Genomic DNA, 26,062 nt, shown 5'->3' with positions numbered 1-26,062 from the left:
GAATGGAGATATCCAACCATATGGTGACTTGTAGCAACAACTATTTTTCTCGCTAAATAGCTACTTTGTTGTAGTGCATCCAAACCAAAAACTAAAGAAATTCAGAATAGTTTACATTCAGAAGTTTTATTTTTCACATTTTCTCTCTATGTTTAGATAGATCTTTAGATATAGAAGAAAGGATAATACTTGCATCCCGAATGAGGAGTGCACATGTCCACATATCCCACCCCTTCAGTTGAAAATGATCTATACAAAAAATCACGTGAATCCAAGATCCTTTAGTCATTCAGATGTATCAAATAAATAGATGATTCATCATGAATATGTTACTTGGTATTCACATCGTCAAATTGATTCATACAATCAGATACATAAATGATATCTATTCGAGTGATTTTTTGTAGGGATGATCTTCAAATGTAGATTAAGTAATTGGAAAGTTCCAATTATAAATTTATATAATACTTGCGTCCTACTGTTGGTGAAACCTCCTCATTCCACCATTTTTATTTAAAAATATTTCGTTTATATAGTCATCTCCTAAATCATCATTTGAGGATTATCTAGACCAAAATCCAAATAAATTGGTGATAGTTTATATAGTCATCAATATGTGTATCAAATAAACACAGTTTTGGTAACAAGATCGTCATGGTGAACCAACATTTAATTTATATCTATGCATGACTAAATGATTTCGAATTTGCTTGATTTTTCATAGACATTATCTTGAAATAATGATTTAGCAGATGAACGATTCCAATTATATCATGTGTACAGGAAAAATTCGTTAAATAAAAAGGGTGAACGAGGAGGTTCCACCACGGGTGGGATGCAAATAGCATTCAACTAGAAGTAAAAGGGCCTAGTTGATTTATGAATTAGTTACAAAGAACCACAATCTCTAGCTGTAATGAAAGCACAACAGTAACTCATGAGAAGCCGCACTTTTACATGCTTTGGAAATAGCCACGCTATATATAATTATAATGTGATCACACTTACATTTTGCGACAAATCAATCCGTACACAATCACAATAGCCATTATAAGGGAATGGTCCATATGAGGAACCACCTCTAAAGTTAAGACATCATCCCCCAGAACTACTCCAGAAGATGATAGCTTCTGCTTTGCCTGCACAAGCCAACCCAAAAAATGTTAAATTTTTTAACAGATAAATGATAAATATAAAAACGGTTGATCCTTATAAGGTATATATAATTAAATATTAATTAAGAGAGCCAAGGCTCACCTCTGCAACAATATCTCCATCAATGTCTACTATTCTAAATCCCACAGCACCACTCTTCCCTGCCAATTTCACTATCCAATACTTGTCACACTCCACTGTAATTTGACAAGCTATGCTTCCCATTAGCATTCTACTATAACTTTTCACTTGAAACCAAGGCTTGTCCTTGCTTTCCTTAGAAGAGCTACTCGTTCTATAGCCATCCCATCGTTCAAAAGCTTGTAACTTCTGCATAATCAAAGCATTTCACTACCATAAAATACTCATGGTTAGAAAGCGTAACCATATTTATTCATATTATATTATACCTTTTTAAGTATGGTATAGAGAACTTTGCCTTGGAGATCCATGAGATGAACTTCATTGCTACACTTTTTGTCGTAGTTGTCAACTCGATAAACAATGTTGCCGTTGGAATTGTAGACAGTGCAACCATTTGTATGGCATACAAGTGATTTCATCCAAATGGTATAAGGTTCTCTTTTTGATGAACTATTAGAGAGAACTTGGGGAGATTGAGGACACACCCGAGCCATAATAGATGAAGGAAATCAAATTAGAACCACGGGGGCAACTAGAAATGTGTCTAAATGAGCTTATTTATATGTTTCAGAAGTTTATGCTGAGTATCTAATTAATTAAGGAACGGTCTGAAGCTTAGGGATCATGTATTTAGTTATCCAATTATCATTGGATTAAATAGGTTAATGATTAGTTAAGATTGTCCTTGCTTTTGATATTGAGGAGCGCTTTCCATTTTCTTAGTCGTTGACTAGTAGGGGGACAGGGAACGAAAGAGACTTGAGCATATATTAGCGGTCCAAGATCAATGTATTTTAGAATATGTGATTCAAATCAATCACCTTTTTTTGTTCAAAAACAAAAAAAAATCAGTCACGTTTTTTACCTCAAAAAAAAAAAAAATTCAATCACGTTTCATTCGCGCACGAACTGATAGAATAATACACATGGAGCAGCCTTCTTCTTTTTTTAATTTTGACAGTTCTTTATTGAGCTGCAGCCGTTTAAGAAGATGAAGTGAAAAATTTTGGTAGAGAACCCCCACCATATCATTCGCAGTGTCATTCTCACAACAAGTGCCACGCCATTATTTGTATTTTACATCACTTCACACTTGTGTTTGTTCCATACGAGAGTTGTCTTGACAAAATATTTCTCAGCGACGAAGGACAAATTGAATGGGATTTTGAAGTACTTCGTAATTAAACTATTGGTGGATGTCGGGATGATCATGCCATCTAATTATGTATATATCTATGCTCAATAAGCTTCAATTATTATATTATCAACTTGGTCATCAATTTAAATCTAATTAGATTTACAAGATTCTAACTCATGCTTTTTTGTGTAATTGTTGAGAAATGCTAGCAACTTTCTCACTCAACCTTCTCATTTCAACTTTCTCATTTCTCCTCATGCAATGTGTACTCCATTATCACTCAATACTAAAATTTTAATTATATTAAAGTTTTGTTCTTCCCTTGTTAGTTTAATTAAAATTTTAGTATGTCAACCAAAAATTAATTATATCTTTAGTTATGCATGCTAGTAAAATACATGTGGCATGAATAGAAGTGAGAAAATTGTTAGCACTCCCCATAATTATTTTCGTTTCCTTGCTAGGCTATTATTTTCTTCATCATTAAATTTCCAAAGAGTCCAAACACATGCTTTTGGTTTAAATATATAACTATTTTCGTTTCCTTACTGTATGTAATTTTAAAGAATATCATCTGAGTTTTAACCAATACACTGCTTTGAACTCTTTACACAAGGTGCGGGCCTTATACTACACCGGCCATATTGCAATTGCTTTATAATCATGACTACATTGAAGTGGATTTAATATATGTAAAGATGAATGTTATTAACCTCTTAAAATACATTTCTGCATGTTTTGATTGTTGTCTTCAAAAGGTTAACGAACTTTATATTAATTTACGATCACCTACCATCAAAAAGTTGCGAGGTTCGCTGAATTGTTTTTGAATTTCAATATTGACCATTGCAGGGAGAGCATATAGGTTCAATGTACGTCTTCATGAACTACGTGACTGACTCGTGAGCTGACCGAAGGCTTGATTTACATAATGCATTACGTTTTGGGTTGGAAAACCTTCCACTGTTAATTTGATAGTTTACAATATGGACTAGCTGGTCAAAAAGAAATCAATATATGAGGGTTGATCTTAGCAAAAAAGAAAGTGCCATTTCCCAACCAAGTAATCCGGTCAATTCACCTTAGGCACCCAAGTTTCCAACTGTCCAGTCCATTAATAGTGTGGATGCAAATTTAGTCTCAATATGGATTGGCGATCACACCTGCAAAACAATAATATTATTGGCTTACATGACGAACATTCAAGAAAAAAATGAGAACGGTGTCTGTAACGACCCATCCCCAATTATTACGATTTTTATAATTTTTAAACATGAATTTACAAAAATGCCCTTCGAGGCAAAGTGTTGGCTTTTATTGATTGCCGTGTCGTGTCACGTAAGGTTCAATTTCTTGGCGTATCCTCATAGTACTCGTCGCCACAAACGCGTGGGCGTAAACGGATTATGATTTGGAATTATAACGAAGGAGATATTAATCTTTAAAGCTAAGGGCATTTTAGTAAATTGGTTATCGTCTGGAATGTTCCAGATTTCTGTAGCCAAATCAGGAAGGCCACGTGTGTGGCCCAGATTAAAAGGAAGAAAGTTGGACGGTGGAGATAGAGGATAAAGGAGAGAAAGGAGGGAGAGGTGAGGTAAATCAGAAAAGGAAAGATGTGAGGGTGACCAATCAGGGAAGAGAGAAAGGAGATAAAGGAGAGAAGAAGAGAAGGAGGAGAACCGCCGAGTTCACCATGACCTATACCCAACTCGGTGGAAATGCATGAAATCCAGTGCTTTCTCTGGTCAAATTCCGACGAATTGCACCAACTCACTACTTAGGAACTTCTCATCGATCATTCCTCTTCGATTTTTTGCACAAATTGGACAAGATTTGGTCTGGTTTCGTGGCAATCCGCCATTTCTGCAATGATTTCTCTCAATTGCCACCACCAATATACTTCCCTTGAGTCTAGAAACAATTCCCAATCATTGGTTGGAGCGTCGGAGTCGATTTGAAGACAAATCAAGAATCACCTTTTATAGGGTTTCCGACAGATCGAAGGGAATTTGAGGTGTTTCCCGACCAAATTGGCCTTAGTCATAGGTATGAAAGTTGCTCCACTCACTGAGATCTTCATTTTTGTGAAGTTTGAGAATTTTTAGAAATAGTTGAATTTTCCGGCGAGACGGGACGGCCGACCGCCATCGGCGGTGGCGCGTGTGGCGGCGCGTAGCCAATGGGCCGCCGATGCTATTTTACACTAAATTGATATCCATATGATGTGGATTTGAGTATTGTGAATCTAGTTTGATTAAGGTGCATTACTTTATTTTAGCAATCGACGATTCGACCGTTGGATTGTCACCAAACTTTGATACGTTATAATACGTAATATTTAAGGATATTAGAAATTTACAGATCGGAAATCCGACGTAAGGATCTTCCCAATTAGGACATGTAAGTTATATGTTTTATTGATAAGAATTCTAAGACATGATTTGATAATTGTTCTAGGCGCCGATCGTTCGTGATGTCTTGATGTTGTGCTAGGGAGTTGTAGCACGGAATCTAGGTGAGTAGGCTTTTGGTTTTCTATATATATACGTGTGTATACTTTACGTTTTTCCAAAAAATAGTTTTAAATGAAATGTGATTGAAATGCCATGTCATACTTGCGTTATATTTTAGTATATGCATTGGTGTAGTCATGTATAATGTTGCATGATGCTGCGGAGCCCAGGTAAGCTACAAGTGAGTACATTATGATGTTAGTGGTTGTGATGTACATGGTTATGCCTAGATGCATTTGGTACTCATTATCCTGCACCCCGATATTAGTGCTTCACCCGAGGTCAGGTCCAGCCTTCACATGATCGTTCACCGTACGCTCACCTTAAATCCAAGGCAGGTGCCAGCTTGTCGTATAGACCACATTAGGTGGTTCCGACTCATAGGTCACTTGCGATACTTCGCACAGCCTTCAAGTGATCCTAGCACTTGAGCGTATTTATTTACACTCAGCCTGTCGTACAGACCACATTAGGTGGTTCCGACTCGTGTGTAGGTTTAGAGGTGTACAGGTCACATTAGATGACTCATGCTGGCATATCATTTTACATTGATTTATTCAACCTAGCTTACTTATTTCATTGCCGAGATACTTGACATGGCATATACTTGGTTTTCACTATTCTCGAGCATGATTTCTATATACGTATGTATTATTATTTTCTGGGAAATTATACGGGTTTTACAGCGAGGGGTTATAATGTTTTCAAAAGGTTTTTATTAAAAACTTTATTTTCAGGCCCATTCACTTGTTTTTGCACCCTTCCAGGTTTTAGTTGTTGGAAGTTCGTATCGACGAGGATTTGTGGCGAATCTCAGTATAGGTGGCTACCTCTGAGGGTATGATCCTTACCCATACTATTGTACTTTACTTATGCTCTGATGTTGCGTGTGAAACGGGCTCGTTCCCGCTCGCAGTGCACTTTGGTCCTTTGGCACTTTTAGGTTTAAATTTATTCACATTGTGCACATCATTATACTTTATAGCTTCGTCACTTTCCAAGTGTCGGCCAGCACGACTCGATTTGGAGTCCTAGTGGATATTCTGGGTCGAGGTGTGTCAATGTCTGACAAAGGGCCTCCGATACCTAAGTTAGAAAAAAATTTGAGAGAAACTGAATATAGTGAGTAAATTGTGATTATCGATTTCCTATTTGAACTGACTATTTATTAGAGAGACAGTCAAGCAAACCACTATGTTCTGCTAGCATGGTGCAAACCACATTTCACAGACTACTTGGTAGGTTGATGCGCCATGTAGGACACGCAAGCGAGACTTTGAAGAGTCAACCCCTACCTTCTTGAGCTGAGAAAAGCATGATGGCTGTTGTGGGAATATTATGAGCCCGCTACACCTTGACATGCATACCTAAGACCTACAGGGCAGGTTGATGCTTAGCCCCTTAAGGTCTGGTGTGGTCTGCTCATGACATCAAGAGTAAATTCGTTATATTGAGTTAATAGTATGCATGTCATTCTCTTATTGGATGTGGTTAATTTATATCTTCACAAATATGGTGGGGAAAAAAAAAACAAGAAGGGAAATTAATTTAGGTTAACAAAGAATATTTCTACTCTATTTTCTTTTAGATATAAATTTCCTTCTTTTGGAGATCAAGAATATTATGTTTTTGTTATCTAATATTATTATAATTCTTTCAAGGTGGAGAAGTTGTTTGTGAGATTATTGAAGAATTAAGATGGTTTATTTTATTTTAATGCCAATCGCCGTAACTGCTTGATATTGATCACTACTTCTTGGTCTTCATATGAATATTGATTAACGGTACTTCTTGGTCTTCATATAAATGTCAATCAATGGCAGTGAGATAAGGTTTCATAAACTCAGGGTTTGTTTCGAACTGCTTGAAGAGAAAAAACACTTTTTGACAACTACAACGTTTTTTTTACCAAGTTTGGTAGAAAACTTAAAGTACTTTCGTGTTATAGAAACACTTTATGGTGAACCTACTAGTATATTTTTAATCAAACTTTAATGTGTTTCTTAAGTCATAAAAACTTTCTTCATCAAACACCTTCAAATGATTTTTAAAAGTATTTTAATTTTTAATAAAAATTTCAAACATGTTGTAAAACTCGACGATGTGTTCAGTGGAATAAATAAAATAAGACATAAAATTTAAGAGGTTCCTCTACAGTCAGTGTGACTGGAGTACGTCCTCGGAGCAACAGTGATGCTTTCATTATAATTTAGAATAATAAGAATACAAAATAACTCTCTCTATTATCTCCACTCCTCATCCTCTCTTTCCTCTCTTCCTCTTCCGTGAGCCTTGTGGCTTCTATGTGTTTGCTCTCATCCTCAACATTCCTTTTTATAAGCATAAATGATAGTGATTGCTGCCTTGCTGCCAGCTAAGCTACAATGTTCTAAGGTGGTTGATATAGTCATCCATTACATCATTTAGTGGTCAGCCACCAATGTTTACAACATTCCCCCTTGGATGACCAGAAATCTTCGATTGACTCGTTAAAATCTTGATCTGTTTTTGGATGCTCCTCCTGATAAGTAGTACCGCATATGTTGTGCTTGTTGACTTTCCATAGGCTTGGTCTTGAACTAGGTTGGAGGACCTTCTGCTAAACCTCCTCCAAAGGTCTGAATTTACTCCTTTTATCTAGAGCTGAATTTGATTCAAGGGTGGTGGACACTTGATCTGGAATCGGACTTGCGATTTCTTCAAGGGCCTTGGGACTTGTTCTTGAATGAAATGGAACCACAAGCAGCTCCACGTAACAAGTGTTCTTCAGCTCTGTCGGGGATGAATCGGCACGTGTTTTGTTGTGCTTGTCTCATCATGCTTTAATGTATCATTTTCATTTGCCTTATATGTTCCCCTTACAGAAGTGGTATTTTCCCTATGCAGGTTTGGCATCTTTTCTTGCAGTTTTTGTCCTCTGATGCAGGAGTAGAATGCAAACCTTGCATTTGAAAGGTCATTCAGAACATCACTTCTCAGCGACTCATCATGCTTGGCAGCTTCAGTGTAAATAACCAACATCATATCAACAGTTGAAAATGAGTACTCGAGAGCAATGCAAGGTAAGCAACCAAGCAAAGGTTCCAGGCAATCAGTTCCAGATCGGGAGCTTGATTCCATGTGGCGACTGATTGCTCTCTTTCTCGTTGTCCTGCAAGGAAAAGACAGGGAGATTGCATGATATGAGATACTCTTGCTCTCGTCCCTGATGATATAAGATACTCTTGCTATGGTGTGACTTATTTGAAGAGGTATTCTTGGAGAGGAAGAAAACTGAGTATTTCGAGATGCTTTGTTGAAGATGCATTCTCGGAGATGAAGAAGAGTTAGATATTTTTGTAAGTCTACCTTGTTATGGAAGATAGAGGTCGACATATATAGGGATTTCCCAATAGCAACTAGTGGTGTTGTGCCTTTACGCTTGTTAGCAACTGTGGTGTAATTAGAACAGTAAGATTTACGCGTTTTCAACCTTATCAGAGATCTTTGACAAAGTTGCACGTGATATCCAAAAGTTGAGATTGTGTCTGAGAAATATTAACGAATTTATCCTGAAAATCTAGCTTTTGAAATTTGGAGAGCGGTATCTCTTCGATTTTTGAACGAGTGGCCATGTTGCTTCTTCTTTTATAGAGGCATCAATTGTGCTCGAAATGTATGCTCGAAAAACTTATGCGTGTAGAATTTTCCGTTTCTTGCACTTTTGAGATTTTATCTGACCTTATTTTTCTTTCATCATTTCTAAAAATGGCTTGCCTATTTAACCTTTGTTTAGATTTGAGTCTCGGGAGGGATACAGACGAGCTACGTCAGGATAATATATGGCGTTCGTCCTTCTTATCTTCTAATGGTCCTCTTACAGTTGGAGACTCTGTGATGAAGAATAACATAACCACTACAGTGGTAGCTAGGGATCTTCTTACTCCCAAGGATAATAGAATCCTTTCAAACCAATCTGATGAGTCGGCCGTTCTAGACTTATTGGCTCTCAGTATTCAGTGTGCGGGCTCTGTTTCTAATATGGGCCAACGCCTACTTGCTTGAACTCACCAAGTTAAACCATTGATGGGTGAGGTGGCAAGTCTTAAATAAGAGATTAGAGGGCTCAAGCACGAGAATAGAGTGTTACACATGCTTGCAAATAATTACTCGACGAGCATGAAAAGAAAGCTTGTGACAAGGGCTTTGATTCAGCACCATTCACATAAATATCAAAGATTTAAAGCAAAGGGTAATAATTCTACACACTATAAATAAATAGAACTTGTGATAGGGTTTTAAACCAACACCATGCACATAAATATGCCAAAACAGAAAATGCAATGATTACGTCCTTATCTTTTGCTTTTTTTTTTTTCTTTTTCTTGGTCTGCCATTTTCTTTTATTTCATCCTTTTTACCTTTATTATTATTTCACAGTTCAAATTTGTTTTAGTTATCCAAGAAATAATAGTAACACTAATTTCCAATTGGTGTTCCTCCTCCGGTGAGTTTCGAAAAAATCAAAACGGTTCCCATAAGTTTTGGAGTCAATAGTGTCTGTAACCTATGAGAAGATTAAACCATTATATTTAGTTCAAATTTTAGTATGATATGGATAAGAGGAAACCGAACAACTTTCGTGAAGAAACAATTTTGATTTGAGCTACCTAAATGGAGTTTTGGTACTCATAAGGTGCCTGTCCAATTTTCTGCGAAAATTGGAAGCTAGTTTGGTATTTTAGGCATTTGCGATAATCTCACCGTTGGAATTTTCTGAAATTTTGATATGTTGTAGGTGCTGGGCGGACGAACAGCTTTGAAGAAGAAAGTATTTCAATCTGAGGTCTGCAAGTTGGAGTTCCAAGGCTGTTTACATGGCTGTCAGATACGAATTTTGAGTATGTACTCTTTTGCTTCTGCAAAGGATGATATACAATCATACAACAACATATATATATTTGCTTCAGGGAAATCAGTAGTATAAAGATTTTCTTATCTGTGAGATTCCATGCAACATAGGTGAACATGATTTGTGGCTTTGTGCTTTCCACTGACACAAGAGCTTCTTGTGCTGATAACGTGCTGTAAAACTCGACAGTGTGTGCAGTGGAATAAATAAAACAAGACACAAAATTTACGAGGTTCCTCTACAATCAGTGCGACTGGAGTACGTCCTCGGAGCAGCAGTGGTGCTTTCATTATAATTTAGAATAATAAGAGTACAAAATAACTCTCTTGATTATCTCCTCTCCTCTTCCTCTTTTTTCTCTCTTCCTCTTCCGTGAGCCTTGTGGCTTCTATGTGTTTGCTCTCATCCTCAACATTCCTTTTTATAGGCACAGATGATAGTGCTTGCTGCCTTACTGCTAGCTAAGCTGCAGTGTTCTAAAGTGGTTGATATAGTCATCCATTACATCATTTAGTGGCCAGCCACCAATGTTTACAACAAAACATACTTAGAATAAAAAGCACTTTTAGTAAAAACACTTACAAGCATGTATTTATGGGTTAGGATCCGGAGATACATCTTTTTGACACACATTTTGACATACGTTTTTATGAGAATCACTCCATAATATATTTTAACGATCCAACTATCTGTCATTTATGTCTTTCCTCAAATATCATCTCCACGAAAAATCACCAAAATACGAAACCATATGACCATTGGATTAAATTTGGTATTTCTTTATAGAATCATGTTTGTCCATTTTCTTCACTACAAATAAATGTCTTATAGTTTTGGATTTGTCTAAATATATATATATATATATATATATATATATATATATATATTTTATTTTATTTTTTTTTATTTTTATTTTTTTGTGAGGAAGATATGTGAATGATGAATGAATGTCTTCACTACAAATATAGAAGATTACGGAATGGAAGTCATAAAAACATGTGTTAAAATATGTGTGAAAACATTAATTATATATATATATATATATATATGTTAGGATCCGTGAACATACGCTTTTGACACACATTTTGACACCATTTTGTAATATATTTCAACAATCTGAACCTTCTATATTTTAGTATATCATTCTTAGATCATTCTTGCAGAAGATTAGACAAATCTAAAACCATTAAGCAATTGATATGTAGTGAAGAAAATGAGCGAACACGGTTCTACAAAGAAACACTAAATTGAATCCAGCGATCATATGGTTTTGGATTTGAGTAATTTTTGCTAGAGATGATATTTGAGAGAAAACGTAAAAGATAAACATTTGGATCGTTGAACTACATTACGGAGTGAATCTTACAAAAGTGTGCGCCAAAATTTATGTAAAAAATATGTGTCCCGAATCCAAACTATTTTAATACGACCTAAACACTCATTTGGCATTGTATCGCCCTTTTATGTGTCTTATACATAGCTTGCTCTTTTTGATTGCACGTCAACAGGCATGCCAATATGCGCTAATTAGTTTGTTGTAATTTGCAATCTTTACTAATCATTCCAAACACAGTTGTCTTTTTTCGTTAGTGGACACCCTAGATTTCATAGCTCTTCCTATGATATGCTCGTAACCCTAATGCTTGTTTATGGAGTATGATGAGGAAAATTTGTTTCGTTCACAACATTATTTAATATTTATTTACTTTTCATACGACTCCATCGTCATCATGTAATAATAAAGACCATTTTTTTTTTCTTCACCAAAAAAAATAAAGACCATTTTTTAATTTTAATTACTTTCTTCTCAACTAGGGCAAAAACACGACCACCACATACAATTCCCGAAAGAAAAAAAGAACATGTTATTGAGGCATTTTATTCTTGTTTTGATTGGAAGATCCCAAAAGTAACCCAAATTTGTTGTCTGCCAATACTTTTACATGGGCGCTAATGGTGTCAGCAAGCAAAAGTTGATCTTGATGTAACTGAGTGTAGCTTGGAATATTTTTAGTAAAAACAGTATATTTATAAAAGTCGACATTGATGTAACTGAGTTTAGGCATTAATCTGGTGCAAGCAAATCAAATTTGGTTTTATAGTTAGAAAAAGTCGACCCAATTCTGGAGAACAACGTGGAGAAGACGGGAATACTAAAACCTTGCACAACCGGCAAGGAGAAGCCAAACTTAAGAAAAACACAAGACGAGACAGAGATCATCACATAGACCCAAAAAAAAAAAAAAAATTTCAATTAGATACGGGGTAGAGGTCCGGGTTTGTTATCTCGATTTATTTCAGGGAAGGAGAGCCGGGAAATCTCCCTTGAATAGGAAGGGCCGGGGAAGGCTGTTGGTCTCCGGTGCTTGTGCTTTTGGTACAAAGGCGAAAGAGATTTTAAATGACATTTTGCTTTCTTGTACATGCAATTCTAGCTAAGTGCTACTAATTATCCACCTTATTTTTCTATACCCACCTTATAATGACTTGTCATCTATATTTTTAGTATAAGGTTCGTGAGAAAATATGACAAATGATGAGAAGCAAAGAAAACACTCTTTCTAACTATTAAAGAATTCATCAATATTTTCTTGTAGCTGAAAGCGTATGTGAAATAGAATTCAAAAACGGGTGAAAGATGAAATTTACATAAATAAATTAATAAGAGGCATGCAGGGGATTCCATGTTGTATCATTACCTTGCCATTAGACATGTTTTGTATGATGAGCATGGATTTATTTGTATCAGCGTTATGCCTCTTAAATTAATTAAATTCGGGAGTACTTCTCCTTCTAGTTCGTTCGAAGAGATACCCAGTGCAAATCCTATCTCCCATATCAAAAACATGAAAATAAAATAACATCATATTCAAAGAAAAATCATACACTCCACAACCGTTATTAATTTTTAGTTGAATAATTGACACGCATAGAATCTCAAGAATATGCATGATTTGTTTCATTAATTTCAAACGAGTAATGCTATATTTAGCACATATTCATTACTGATACACCCTTTAATATGGATGCGTTTTATATACAATGGTATACTGTCAACAATGAGGTCGGAAGCATTATTGATTTCAAATAGTACATGTATACATAAGGGCCATCTCCATCAAATAAACGCCATGATCATTTCTTTCCCTCCACTTCTTTTTTCTCCTCCTTCTTCTCTTCTTGGGCTGGACCAACCGATTCTATATCTATTTTGCCTATTTTCTTCAGCTTTTTGGCTATTGCAATAGTGTCCATCTCTCCAACGACCGTAAGCTTCTGCTCCTTCAAATCAGCTGCAATTGAGTCAACCCCTGTTTATCAACAAACAATTGGTCATTCTGCAAAGTGATCTCATTAGTACAGGACAAAAGGATGGCAAAATCCGCATGGATACAGATAACTATGGGAGGTCGCCCCGATTGGGCGCATTAGCAAACCCCTACCAGAAACTGCCCCCAGCCCATTCCCAGCTAAATTTAATAAACTACAAACGAAAGCGTCTTGCTCCAAGTAAGAGCAGGTGCATAAATAAATTAAAAGAAACTTGGAAAAATTAGATAAAAAACCGTATAGGTTGGCAACGGCCTCTATGGCTTTCTGCTTTGTCTTCTCGTCATCCATAGTCATGATCCTCACCACAACTTTCTACAAAAAAGCACAACATTGGAAATAAAATTGGATCTTAATTTCCTTCACATGCAACTAGTATATAATTAAGTTGAAAACCATAGTACGTATCAGAACGCGTGAACGAAAAGCTATCAAACTAGGAATATATTGTTATTTTCCAACAATATATACTAATAAGACGAGAAGAATATTAAAGACTTGGCAGTACCTGAGCCATATTGTTTTCACAGTTCTGAAGCTATGGAATGTTAATCAGAGAAACAGTAATCTAGATAGGGAAAGTGTAAGCTATCGAAGAAGAATAAGGAAATAGAAGCTGAGAGAAAATAATAACAAGAGACTCTATACTATTACAAAATTACCCCATATCTAACTCAAATAACACAAATGTGACACGTGTTGTTGTGTTATTATATTGAACCTTAATGTAGAACTAGGGTTACGGTTTTAAAGAGCAGCCTACAAGAAACCAAAGATCTAAACTAGGGTTACGGTTTTAAAGAGCAGCCTACAAGAAACCAAAGATCTAACTTCAAAACTTGTGTTTCAATGAGCTAAAGCCACTTAGTACTAGGGTTTAGTGATATTGCTCTTCACTTGTAAGTGAGAGGTATTAGGTTCGATTCTCGTCAAAAGTAAATTTGAACCACACTATTGCTATCACATTGTGAGCCTAAGTCCACCCTCTCCCCTTAGTGTAGATAATATCGTTTGTTAAAAAAAAAAAAGGTTAAAGGACGATCGATGTTCATATATACAGAGAAATCATGTGGCACTACAATAAAAAATAAAAAAATAAATTTACATTTTTCAGAAGAAAAATTTTTGTCGCACAAACTCACATTTTGTCACTTAATTAGGTTTTGCCCAACAAACATTCGTCTGGCAGAGTTCATCGTGCGAACCTCGTTGCATTAAATTTTTCCTTATAAAAAATAGAAACCCTTGGCCAATAGAATTTTTCCCAACAGACCTTCCGATCACCCTTTCCTCGAGCAAAATTGCGTTGACTAATTTTGCTCCACGAACAATACATGTTTGACCAAAATCTTTCTTTGGCCAAAGTTTAAGTTTACGAAGAAAAACATATATATATATATATATATATATATATATATATTATACCCAATTAAAATTTCATTGGTAAGTTTTATAATTAAGCAAACAAAAAATAATAATCTTGCCCGACAATGAACTTCGTCTCGCAAAATTTTTTAATATTTAAAAATGACATAAATTATAGAAAAAATTATACATACAGTACACTTTTAATACTTAATTGTATATTGAAACAACATTTTTTTTTTAAATATTTGAAGAAGAAACAAAAATTAATACATGTGAAATATGACATCATTGACTATTTCTTAAGTTACAAAAATACCCTTTATTAACACAGATGTTAACATTACAATCATTCAGATTCTAACCTACACTCATGAAACACCAAGCCCACGCAGCCATACTCCCTTCCATTGTACATAAACTTACATCATAGGCGATTGGGGTCAATGAGATTTGGGAATTTTTTTTATTAATAATGGGTATATAAAAAGGAAGGGTTAGTTTGATTATTATATATATATATATATATATATATATATATAAACAATGTTCAGATAATACATTCCTGATTGTGCCTCGGCATATAGTAATCAACATTTCAAAGTGTTGTCCATTTTTTTTTTTTTTAATCCTTGAAAAACCCGACATGTGATTTTCAAAAGTTTATATAATGTCATTAATAAGATAGAACTTAGCTATTATGTGAATGCCAAGTTAAATTATTCCTGGATTGTGATTGTGTTCAAGAGAACAATACTCAAATAGAATCAGAAGTAGATGAAATAATGGAATACAAAGATACAAGAAGATAAATATGAGTTGATCATGCTTGAGTCTTCCTTTGTTTGGCTTGCTGTTGCAGGAGCTCTTCTCTAATCCTCTTCATCTCCATTTCCCTTCTGAGTCTTTCTTGTTTTTTGTCTTGATATAACATTAATCATTTGTGTCCTAATGAGCCAATATGGACAATTCTGGGTATGATAATATGAATAATTTTGTTTAATCATTAATTGGTGAAATAGCTTAATGAGCCAATATGGGCAATTCTCGGTGGCCACCTCTACTCACTTGTTTCTCTTGTCTTAGCCCATGTAGCTGATGTAGCTGACTAGCATCTCCCAAATATCACAATATAAAAAAATTATTTAATAATTAAAACTAAAATGTTCGTACAATTATGTTAAAAAAAAAAAAAAACAAATGTATTTTCAGTGGGAAACAACTTCACATGTTCAATTGCTATACTCTAGAAGATGTCCATCTCTAGAAATTATAAATTTTGAAAGTAATCGTAGAGTCAATGTCACTCATCCATCATATGCTTAAAATCATGGGCGGATGGGTTAGAGCTGTAAACAATTTCCTATGATAAATGAGACAAGAACACGCGTACAAAATAATTGTTTTGTATTAATGAATTTGTAGGGTTACAATCTCTTTACAACTTGATCTTCTGATTCAATCTTCGAAATGTGTGGATGTGTACTATTGTTGATCCAAGGCTCGCAATGACTTAATCTTAGATGAACGAATGCCGCAAGGTTTTGGCTCTTAGCAATGGAGGAATCAGCACATGTAGGGGTGCTTGGTAGTTCTTCATGGGATTTGACGAAGAACACGAAGAATTTTCCGAGTCTTCTTGAGTGTTTGAGTGTTTGAGGGGTTTGAGTGCTTGAGAGCTTCATAATTTCAAAGCTTCAACGTCTGGGTGAGAAATAACTTTTAGACCCTTTCGTTTATTTTGGAGCCTGCTATTTATAGACTTTCTAAGCCTTGACTATGGATGGATCTGGCCTTGATTGTGGGCTTGATTAATTGACGAAAGAACCTAGACTCAATGTATAGGCTGGTTCATGATCTAACTCTATCAATTAACATTTGATTTGATTAAATTAAAATCAAATAATTCCCTTCCGACAAGGGTTGAACTGATTCTGCAAAAATAGTCAATGATGAGTTAAGCTTATGACATATATTAATTTTGGTGGAGTTGTGAGAGCTAAGTTCTATTAACAACCCTAAAGCCTTAGGGGTATAACTGGTATTTTAAATATTGTTTCCATGTTTTTTGGCTGGGCTTTAGTTATTTTTATGTTTTTGTCTCTCCTTGACATGTTTTAAAACTAGTGGACTTTTTTTTAAATATAGTGAAAGTTGAGTTTGGGAGTGGGGTTTGTGTTTGTGTTTATTTCCTATATATTTCAAGTGAGAGAGGATTTTCCACAACTTCTGTTTGAGGCTGCTTGGGCTCTTACAAATATTGCTTCTGGGACATCTGATAATACAAAGGTGGTAATTGGTCAGCGAGCTGTTCCAATATTTGTGAAACTGCTTAGTTCTCTGAGTGATGATGTTCGTGAGCAAGCTGTTTAGGCATTCGAAAATGTTGCTAGTGATTCCCCTAGTTGCCGTGATCTTGTACTTGGTAATGGGGCTTGGCTTCCATTGCTTTCACAGCTTAATGAGAATGCAAAGCTCTCTATGCTGAGAAACGCAACTTAGACACTGTCAAATTTTTGCAGGGGAAAACCACAGCCTCCATTTGATCGGGTTAAGCCTGCCCTTCTTGCTTTTGCGCGTTTAATTCATTCAAACGATGAAGAAGTCTTGATTGATGCTTGTTGGGCTCTTTCGTGGATTGTTAGATCCCACATCGCCCAGGAGAGTGGATCCTCTATGCCTTATATGTACATGCTCACCTTCATTAGCACGAGACATTTTGAGAGCTCACTGGCTTCGGAGTTCATTCTCTATATATAAAGCTCCCTAAATTATATTTAATTCTAATTAATTAATTTTTATTATATTAATCTCCCAAAATATCACAATATAAAAAACTTATTTAATAATTAAAACTAAAATGTAAATGCAATTATGTTAAAAAAAAACAAAAAAAACAAATGTATTTTCAATGGGAAACAACTTCCCCTGTCTAATTGCTATACTCTAAAAGACATCCATCTCTAGAAATTATAAATTTTGAAAATAATCATAAAGTCAGTGCCACTCATCCATCATATGCTCAAAATCATGGGCTAATGGGTTAGAGTTGTGCACATGAATTTCCTATGACAAATGAGACAAGAACACGTGTACAAAATAATTGTTTTGTATTAATGAATTTGTAGGGTTACAATCTCTTTACAACTTGATCCTCTGATTCAATCTCCAAAATGTGTAGATGTGTACTGTTGTTAATCCAAGGGTCACATGTAGGGGTGCTTGGTGGTTTTTCACAGGATTTGACGAAGAACATGAAGGATTTTTCGAGTCTTCTTTGAGTGTTTGAGTGTTTGGGGGGTTTGAGTGCTTGAGAGCTTCAAAATTTCAAAGCTTCAGTGTTTAGGCATGAAATGATTTCTGGACCCTTTCGTTTGTCTTGGAGACTCCTATTTATAAACTTTCCAAGCCTTGACTATGGATGGATCTGGCCTTGATTGTGGGCTTGATTAATTAATGAAAGAACATGGACTCGATGTGTAGGCTGGTTCGTGATCTGACTCTATCAATTAACATTTGATTTAATTAAATTAAAATCAAATAATTCCCTTCCGCCAAATGTTAACACATGTCATTCGTGATGACTCGTCTGATTTTGTTAAGTCACACTCTATGTGTACAATTTGTACGACAAATAATGCATGCCACATATGCCTTGGCCTGTCAAAACTTTAATGCGTTGCCAAATATTTATTTCACCGAAATTTCGATGTCTACAAATGCCCCCACTTCAAGGTGCGTCGTATGCATGTGCTTGTCACGTATAGAAGATGTGTTTTTAAGTCCCTGAACGTAGATGTCGATTCAAGGGCTGTTGAGGCTTGAACTTGAATTTGGCTGGAAGTTTCTTCAAAGGCCGAAGAGGCTTGGTCTTGAATTGGGCTGAAGGTTTCTTCAAGGGCCGTCGAGGCTTGATCTTGAATTTGGCTGGAAGTTTCTTCAAGGGTCGTAGAGGCTTGGTCTTGAATTAGGTTGAAAGTTTCTTCGAGGGCTGTCGAAGCTTGATCTTGAATTTGGCTAGAAGTTTCTTCAAAGGTCATAGAGGCTTGATCTTGAATGAAATGGGATCACGAGGAGTGTTATGTGGCTGGTGATCTTCAGCTTTTGTAATGGATGAATTGGCACGTGTTTGTTGTGCTTGTTGATTTTCCACGAGCTTGATGAAGAACATGAGGCCAGTGAGCTTTCTGGTTTTCTCCAAATGTTTAGCTTTGCTACATTTCTTTGGAGTTGAATTTGATCCAAGGGTGAATAACACTTGATCTTGAATTAGACTTGTCATTTCTTCAAGGGCCATTGAGGCTTAATCTTAAATGAAATGGGACCACAAGGAGTTTCACGTGGTGCATGGTCTTCGGCTTTGTTGGGGATGAACTGACATGTATTTGTTGTGCTTGTTAATTATCCACAAGTTTGATTAAGAACACGATTGTTTGGCTATTTAAGAGAGTTCTGGATGTCCAGAGTTTCAACTTGCTTTCTTTTGCTCCTCCCTTTGCTTATGAATGAGTGCCTAATATTTATAGGCAAAGAATTGGGCTCAATTTGAAAGACCTGATTGGAGCATTAAGCTCGCCATGTTGTTTTATTTTAAACTGCTTGGACCGGTATGCCTCAGACTTGTCGCTGAATTCTTTTGTATTGACACATGATGATGAAAGAATCCGCATATGCATATTATGTGACTTGAACAAATGCATATATTTTTTTCCATGTCGAATGTCGATACCAATCATGTACCAATCAGTGCATTTTTCTTTCTTTCTGCGCCATGACCAATCAGTGCATATTTTATTGGAAGAATGACCGAAGCATTAAACAGCCTCTGCCTAACCTGCTGCTACTTTGTATATACGGTAAATATTAGTTTACTACCCTCATGTTTCGTGGTTTTCAACATTTAGTACATCCAGTTTTTTTCGTCCCAGAGTCATACCTAAAATGTAAATTTTGGGACAGTTTCATACATCCATTAGTCAAACTATTAAGTCTTATGTTAACTGATGATGTGGCGTCCACATGGACAATGACTGGGTGCCACGTATCAATAAGGGTCCCACATGGATATTTAAAAAAATTAAAAATTAAAAATTACAAAATTACAAAAATTACAAAATTACAAAAAAAAAAAAAAAAAGGTTGTTCTTCTCAACCCCGACCGTCCTTCCCTTTTCCTTCCATTCTCGGCCTCCAACCATATGTGCAAATCAAACCCTCTCCCTCCCTCAACCCCCAACCCACTTAATTAAAAAAATAAAAATAAAAAAAAATTTTGGGTACCCTACCTCAACCCCCGACCCTTTCCCTCCATTCTCTCCTTCGCACACCCTTGCCGCGAGTCTGACTCGAGCTAATTCGGCCAGCTCATCCATTGATCACACCTAGATGCAGGGGAGTTAACCCATCGCGATCCAACACCAAACCCAAATCTGGGTTGACCCGCACCATATTTTCACCATTTCCACTGACCCTTTTGCCCTTGCCAGGTGAAGGGATCAAGAGCCACGGGAGTCCAGCTCGGCGGTGAGTTCAAGATTCTGACTCAATAACTCTTTAGCAAAGTAGAGTGACCCAGAAGCTATGAAGTGGAGATGGTGTGCGGAGAGGGTGTGCAGAGGAGGAAAGAGATAAGGGTTAAAGAAGGAAGGGAGAAGAAGAAGAAGTTCGAAGAAGAACAACTTCTTCTTTTTTCTTTGTAATTTGTAATTTTTTTTAATTTTTAATTTTTAATATCCACGTGGGACCCTTATTGACACATGGTGCCCAGTCATTGTCCATGTGGGCACCACATCATCAGTTAACGGAAGAGTTAACAGCTAGACTAACGGATGTATGAGACTGTCCCAAAATTTACATTTTAGGTACGACTCTAGGATGAAAAAAAATTAATATACTAAATGTTGAAGACCAAGAAACATGAGGATAGTAAAATGATATTTACCCTTGTATGTATCTGTGTTTGTTTGTGTGTGTGTGTGTGTTTGTTTGTGTGTGTGTGTGTGTGTGCACAAAAACTCACACGGCACCATCAAACCAATGATGCCCGTCATTGCTTTTATTATTTTACTCCTTTTTTCTTGCTTTTTCACACGCCACCGTCACTCAATTTAATGAAGGGCATCATTGCTTTTTCCTTGACTTTGCTTTCCACGCCCATCCATCTTGCTTTTGGCAAGAATTGGATCCTTTGTCTATGAAGCCACGTCAAACAGAGTAATGTTATTTATATTGTGTTTTTATGTCATAGTTTTATATCATATTAGTTAGTATTTGATGTGGGCAATCACTTAAGATTAAGTTTGGCAATTATTCACACGACTCGATAATTCGATACAACACGACATGAAATTAACAGGTGTTCGGGTCGACACGATAACGAATCAGGTCGTTATCGAGTAACCCGATAAGCACATGTTAAGATAACAGGTTAGTTCGGGTATACACGTAGGTAACACAATACACAATAATCAAAATATTAATTTTATAATTTTATACCCCTAAAAAAATATTATAATAATTGTATATATTAATTTAACAATTTTATACTTCTAAAAACTACAATAATTATATATATATATATATATATATATATTAAATTAAATATTAAAAATTGGTGACCGCTGGATCGGCTTAAATATACATACCATTCAATTTCTTAAGTATTATATGTACAAAATCAATAAATTTAAATCTACTTAATAAATAAATAAACATATATATATATATATAGACACCATTGAACTTGATGGGATACAAATTGTACGAAACTAATTTGAAAAATCCAACTGTCAAACTTGTTTGTATATGCATCGAGATTGCATCAGCAAATAATCGCAAAAAAACAAACATTCAGAAATCAAGTAACTGGACAAAACTTTTCGACGGTTATCAACGAAAAATCACGATTTAATGGTTATTTTAACTCTGATTTTGATGATTTTTTATAGCTACACTCCTTGACCCTATATCAATACAATTAATGAGCTCGATCTTCAATTTAAAATATTTACACTAGTGGATACCACAAAATCTTATGTTATACTTAATGAAATTATGAATAAACTCTTAAGTGTTAATGAATCTATTATTTTGATGGGATATGCATTCTACGAAACTAGTTTCAACGATCCAACCGTCAAACTTGTTTGTATATACTTCGAGATCACATATGCCAAAAATTGCAAAAAATAAACATTCATATATCAAGTAACGGGACAAAACTTTTCGACGGTTATCAATGAAAAATCACGATTTAACGGTTATTTTAACTCCGATTTTGATGATTTTTTTGTAGCTACACTCCTTGACCCTATATGAATACAATGAATGAACTCAATCTTCAATTTAAAATATTTACACTAGTGGATACCACAAAATCTTATGTTATACTTAATGGAAGTATAAATAAACTCTTTAGTGTTAGTGAATCTATTGTTTTGATGGGATATGCATTCTACGAAACTAGTTTCAACGATCCAACCGTCAAACATGTTTGTATATCCTTTGAGATCGTATATACCAAAAATTGCAAAAAACAAACATTCAGAGATCAAGTAACGGGACAAAACGTTTCGACAGTTATCAACGAAATCAAGATTTAACGGTTATTTTAACTCCGATTTTGATGATTTTTTACAGCTACACTCCTTAACCCTATATGAAAATAATGAATGAACTCGATCTTCAATTTAAAATATTTACACTAGTGGATACCCCAAAATCTTATGTTATACTTAATAAAAGTATGAATAAACTCTTAAGTGTTAGTGAATTTATCGTTTTGATGGGATATGTATTCTACGAAACTAATTTCAACAATCCAACCGTCAAACTTGTTTGTATATACTTCGAGATCGCATGTGCTAAAAATCACAAAAAACAAACATTCAAAGATGAAGTAATAGGACAAAACTTTTCGACGGTTATCAACGAAAAATCACGATTTAACGATTATTTTAACTCTAATTTTGATGATTTTTTACAGCTACACTCCTTGACCCTATATGAATATAATGAATGAACTAGATCTTCAATTTAAAATATTTACACTAGTGGATACCACAAAATCTTATGTTATACTTAATGAAAGTATAAACAAACTCTTAATTGTTAGTGAATCTATTGTTTTGATGGGATACGCATTCTACGAAACTAGCTTCAACGATTTAACCGTCAAACATGTTTGTATATACTTCGAGATCACATATGCCAAAAATTGTAAAAAAGCAAACATTCAGAGATCAAGTAACGAGAGAAAACTTTTTGACGGTTATCAATGAAAATTCACGATTTAACGGTTATTTTAACTTCGATTTTGATAATTTTTTTATAGCTACACTCCTTAACCCTATATGAATACTTTGTATTAACTCGATCTTCAATTTAAAATATTTACACTAGTGGATACCACAAAATCTTATGTTATACTTAATGAAAGTAAGAATAAACTTTTTAGTGTTAGTGAATCTATTGTTTTGATGGGATACGCATTCTACGAAACTAGTTTCAACGATCCAACCGTCAAACTTGTTTATATATACTTTGAGATCGCATACGCAAAAAATTGCAAAAAACAAACATTCAAATATAACAAGACAAAACTTTTTGGCGGTTATCAACGAAAAATCACGATTTAACGGTTATTTTAACTCCAATTTTGATAATTTTTTATAGCTACACTTCTTGATCCTATATGAATATAATAAATGAACTCGATCTTCAATTTAAAATATTTACACTAGTGGATACCACAAAATCTTATGTTATACTTAATGGAAGTATGAATAAACTCTTAAGTGTTAGTGAATCTATTGTTTTGATGGGATACACATTCTACAAAACTAGTTTCAACAATCAAACCGTCAAACATGTTTGTATATGCTTCGAGATCGCATATGCCAAAAATTGCAAAAAAATAAACATTTAGAGATGGTTATCAGTAATGGGACAAAACTTTTCGACGGTTATCAATGAAAAATCACGATTTAACGGTTATTTTAACTCCGATTTTGATGATGTTTTACAGCTACACTCCTTGACCCTATATGAATATAATGAATGAACTCGATCTTCAATTTAAAATATTTACACTAGTGGATACCACAAAATCTTATGTTATACTTAATGAAAGTATGAATAAACTCTCAAGTGTTAGTGAATTTATCGTTTTGATGGGATACGCATTCTACGAAACTAACTTCAACAATCCAACTATGAAACTTGTTTGTATATGTTTCGAGATCGCATACGCTAAAAATCACAAAAAACAAACATTCAAAGATCAAGTAACGGGACAAAACTTTTCGACAATTATCAATGAAAAATCACAATTTAACGGTTATTTTAACTTCGATTTTGATGATTTTTTACAGTTACACTCCTTGACCCTATACAAATACAATGAATGAACTTGATCTTCAATTTAAAATATTTACACTAGTGGATACCACAAAATCTTATGTTATACTTAATGAAAGTATAAACAAACTCTTTAAGTGTTAGTGAATCTATTCTTTTGATGGGATACACATTCTACGAAACTAGTTTCAATGATCTAACCGTCAAACATGTTTGTATATACTTCGAGATCGCATATGCCAAAAATTCCAAAAAACAAACATTCAGAGATCAAGTAACAGGACAAAACTTTTCAACGATTATCAACGAAAAATCACGATTTAACGGTTATTTTAACTCTGATTTTGATGATTTTTTACAGCTATACTCCTTGACCCTGTATGAATACAATGAATGAATTCGATCTTCAATTTAAAATATTTACACTAGTGGATACCACAAAATCTTATGTCATGATGATTGATGGAAATTGAGGATTTTGTAAAAGGAATAACATGCAAGCTTTAAGTTCCATTGGCAAAGTTTAAACTTTTAAGAAAGGCTTCACAACCTTGAAAACAAAAACTCTTTCATTTTGCATATCCTTGCACATTTAATATTTTGTAATAGACTAGTAGTGTATGAATGTTTGTTTATTAGGCTCTTATTTTCAAATGTAGATGTAGTACTTAAACGACAAATGTGTTTTAATGTTTTGAAATAATATTTATGTGGCAATGTGTGGTATATGCAAATTTAAGAAAAAAAAATACATTTTTCTTAACGGGTCATAGCAGGTCATAACGGGTTGGGTCACTTTACCGGTTGGGTAAAGTGACCCGACCTGTTAAGGACCCGTTAAGATAACGGGTGTGACACGACACGACCTGTTAAGATAACAAGTGTTACATGAAAACAACACGAACACGACATACACAACCCGTTTACCACGCCTACTCAAGATGATATGAAAATATGATACAAAAATATGATATGAATAGCATTTGAAATCAAGTCAAACTTTGACCATCTCTCTCTCCATTTTTCCTAAAGCTAGCACCTATTATGTCTTTTTTAGGCATTTTTCGGTTACCTTCTAGATTAACGCGTAACCTCAATCATTATCAGTATTTCCTTTAGAGCCATGTTTTACAATTAATTTTGAATTAATTGCCTTTCAAAGCTCCTAATTCAGAACAAACCCAGAAACTCAACAAGGAATGTCTTTCAAATCGCTGCAATTTATTTGAACTATTAACATGGAATAAACTGGATTTAATTTCCATTAGCTTTATTTTTTGGGAACTTTAAAGAAAAACTTATGTTACTGTTCATTTTAACGAAAAACCACATTTTTACACTAAAAAGTCAATCCAAGTACCATTCACTTTAACCTTTATTTTATCTTTATTTTGTCCTTATCGTTAAAACTCAAAGTTTTCAAGTCATTTTCATTAATTTTCCTTTATTTTGTTTTCCTTGAAACGCCCACAACCTCAGCAACTCATGCACAAAATTTAATACATGGGGGCCATGCTCATTATGCCCACGTGAGTGGAAAGTTTTAGGGGAGCTTCAATTTTCCTTTTTTGCTGTAGCTTTTGTTTTCTTCTTTTGCTTCTTTCACACTTATGCTTTTTGTGGGAGTTTGGTTGTGGTAAAGACAGAGGACTATACACGTCTTCTTTCTTAGAGCATGGACAATGGAAGGCATCGACCACTCCCTGGAAATTTATGGAGCCGATGACGACGGCATGGAACGGAAAGCGTTTAGCCGTGGAGTTTTGTCTCGAACTTCGACGAGTGGTCTAGACCACTTACAAATTCATGGCAGCAACGATGGTGTTGCAAATATCTCCATCGGTGGAAAAGATAAAGGAGTGCATCTTGGCTGCTACGTCATTTTGGGCATCCGTTCAACGTCGACGACAGTGCTGCAAATATCTCCATCGGGGGAGAAGAGGAAGAAGTGCACCATGGCTGGTCAACTTGAAAACTCACAGTAGCCATGTCAAAGGCTGCTGTAGGCAGAGGGCCCCAGCAACGTTCTTGTTGGGCAAAGAGGGAGAAGAAGCTTGGCACCGAAATTCTCACGAAACTTTCAGAGGCATGGCGGTTGACGGCAACTGTCGATCTTTCACGGATCATTGTGTAGCTGCTGTGTTTTACAAGGAAAATGAGAGCTCT

General features: G+C 35.2%; 1 protein-coding gene across 1 annotated transcript; it reads right to left on the bottom strand.

Annotated features, from left to right (window-relative positions):
- Window positions 1–1,004: 1,004 nt before the first annotated feature.
- On the bottom strand, window positions 1,005–1,793 carry LOC137709837 (protein LURP-one-related 4). The gene is made up of 3 exons (XM_068448818.1): window positions 1,566–1,793; window positions 1,258–1,485; window positions 1,005–1,139 (listed from the first exon to the last, which is right to left on the bottom strand). The coding sequence occupies exons 1-3, from the start codon at window positions 1,791–1,793 to the stop codon at window positions 1,005–1,007; spliced, it is 591 nt and encodes a 196-aa protein (XP_068304919.1).
- Window positions 1,794–26,062: the final 24,269 nt, after the last annotated feature.

This window comes from Pyrus communis, chromosome 12, assembly GCF_963583255.1.
Source record: "Pyrus communis chromosome 12, drPyrComm1.1, whole genome shotgun sequence".
NCBI classification, from domain to species: Eukaryota; Viridiplantae; Streptophyta; class Magnoliopsida; order Rosales; family Rosaceae; genus Pyrus; species Pyrus communis.
Note: the sequence above shows the minus strand (reverse complement) of the source record. Positions and strands in the feature narration are given on the sequence as shown.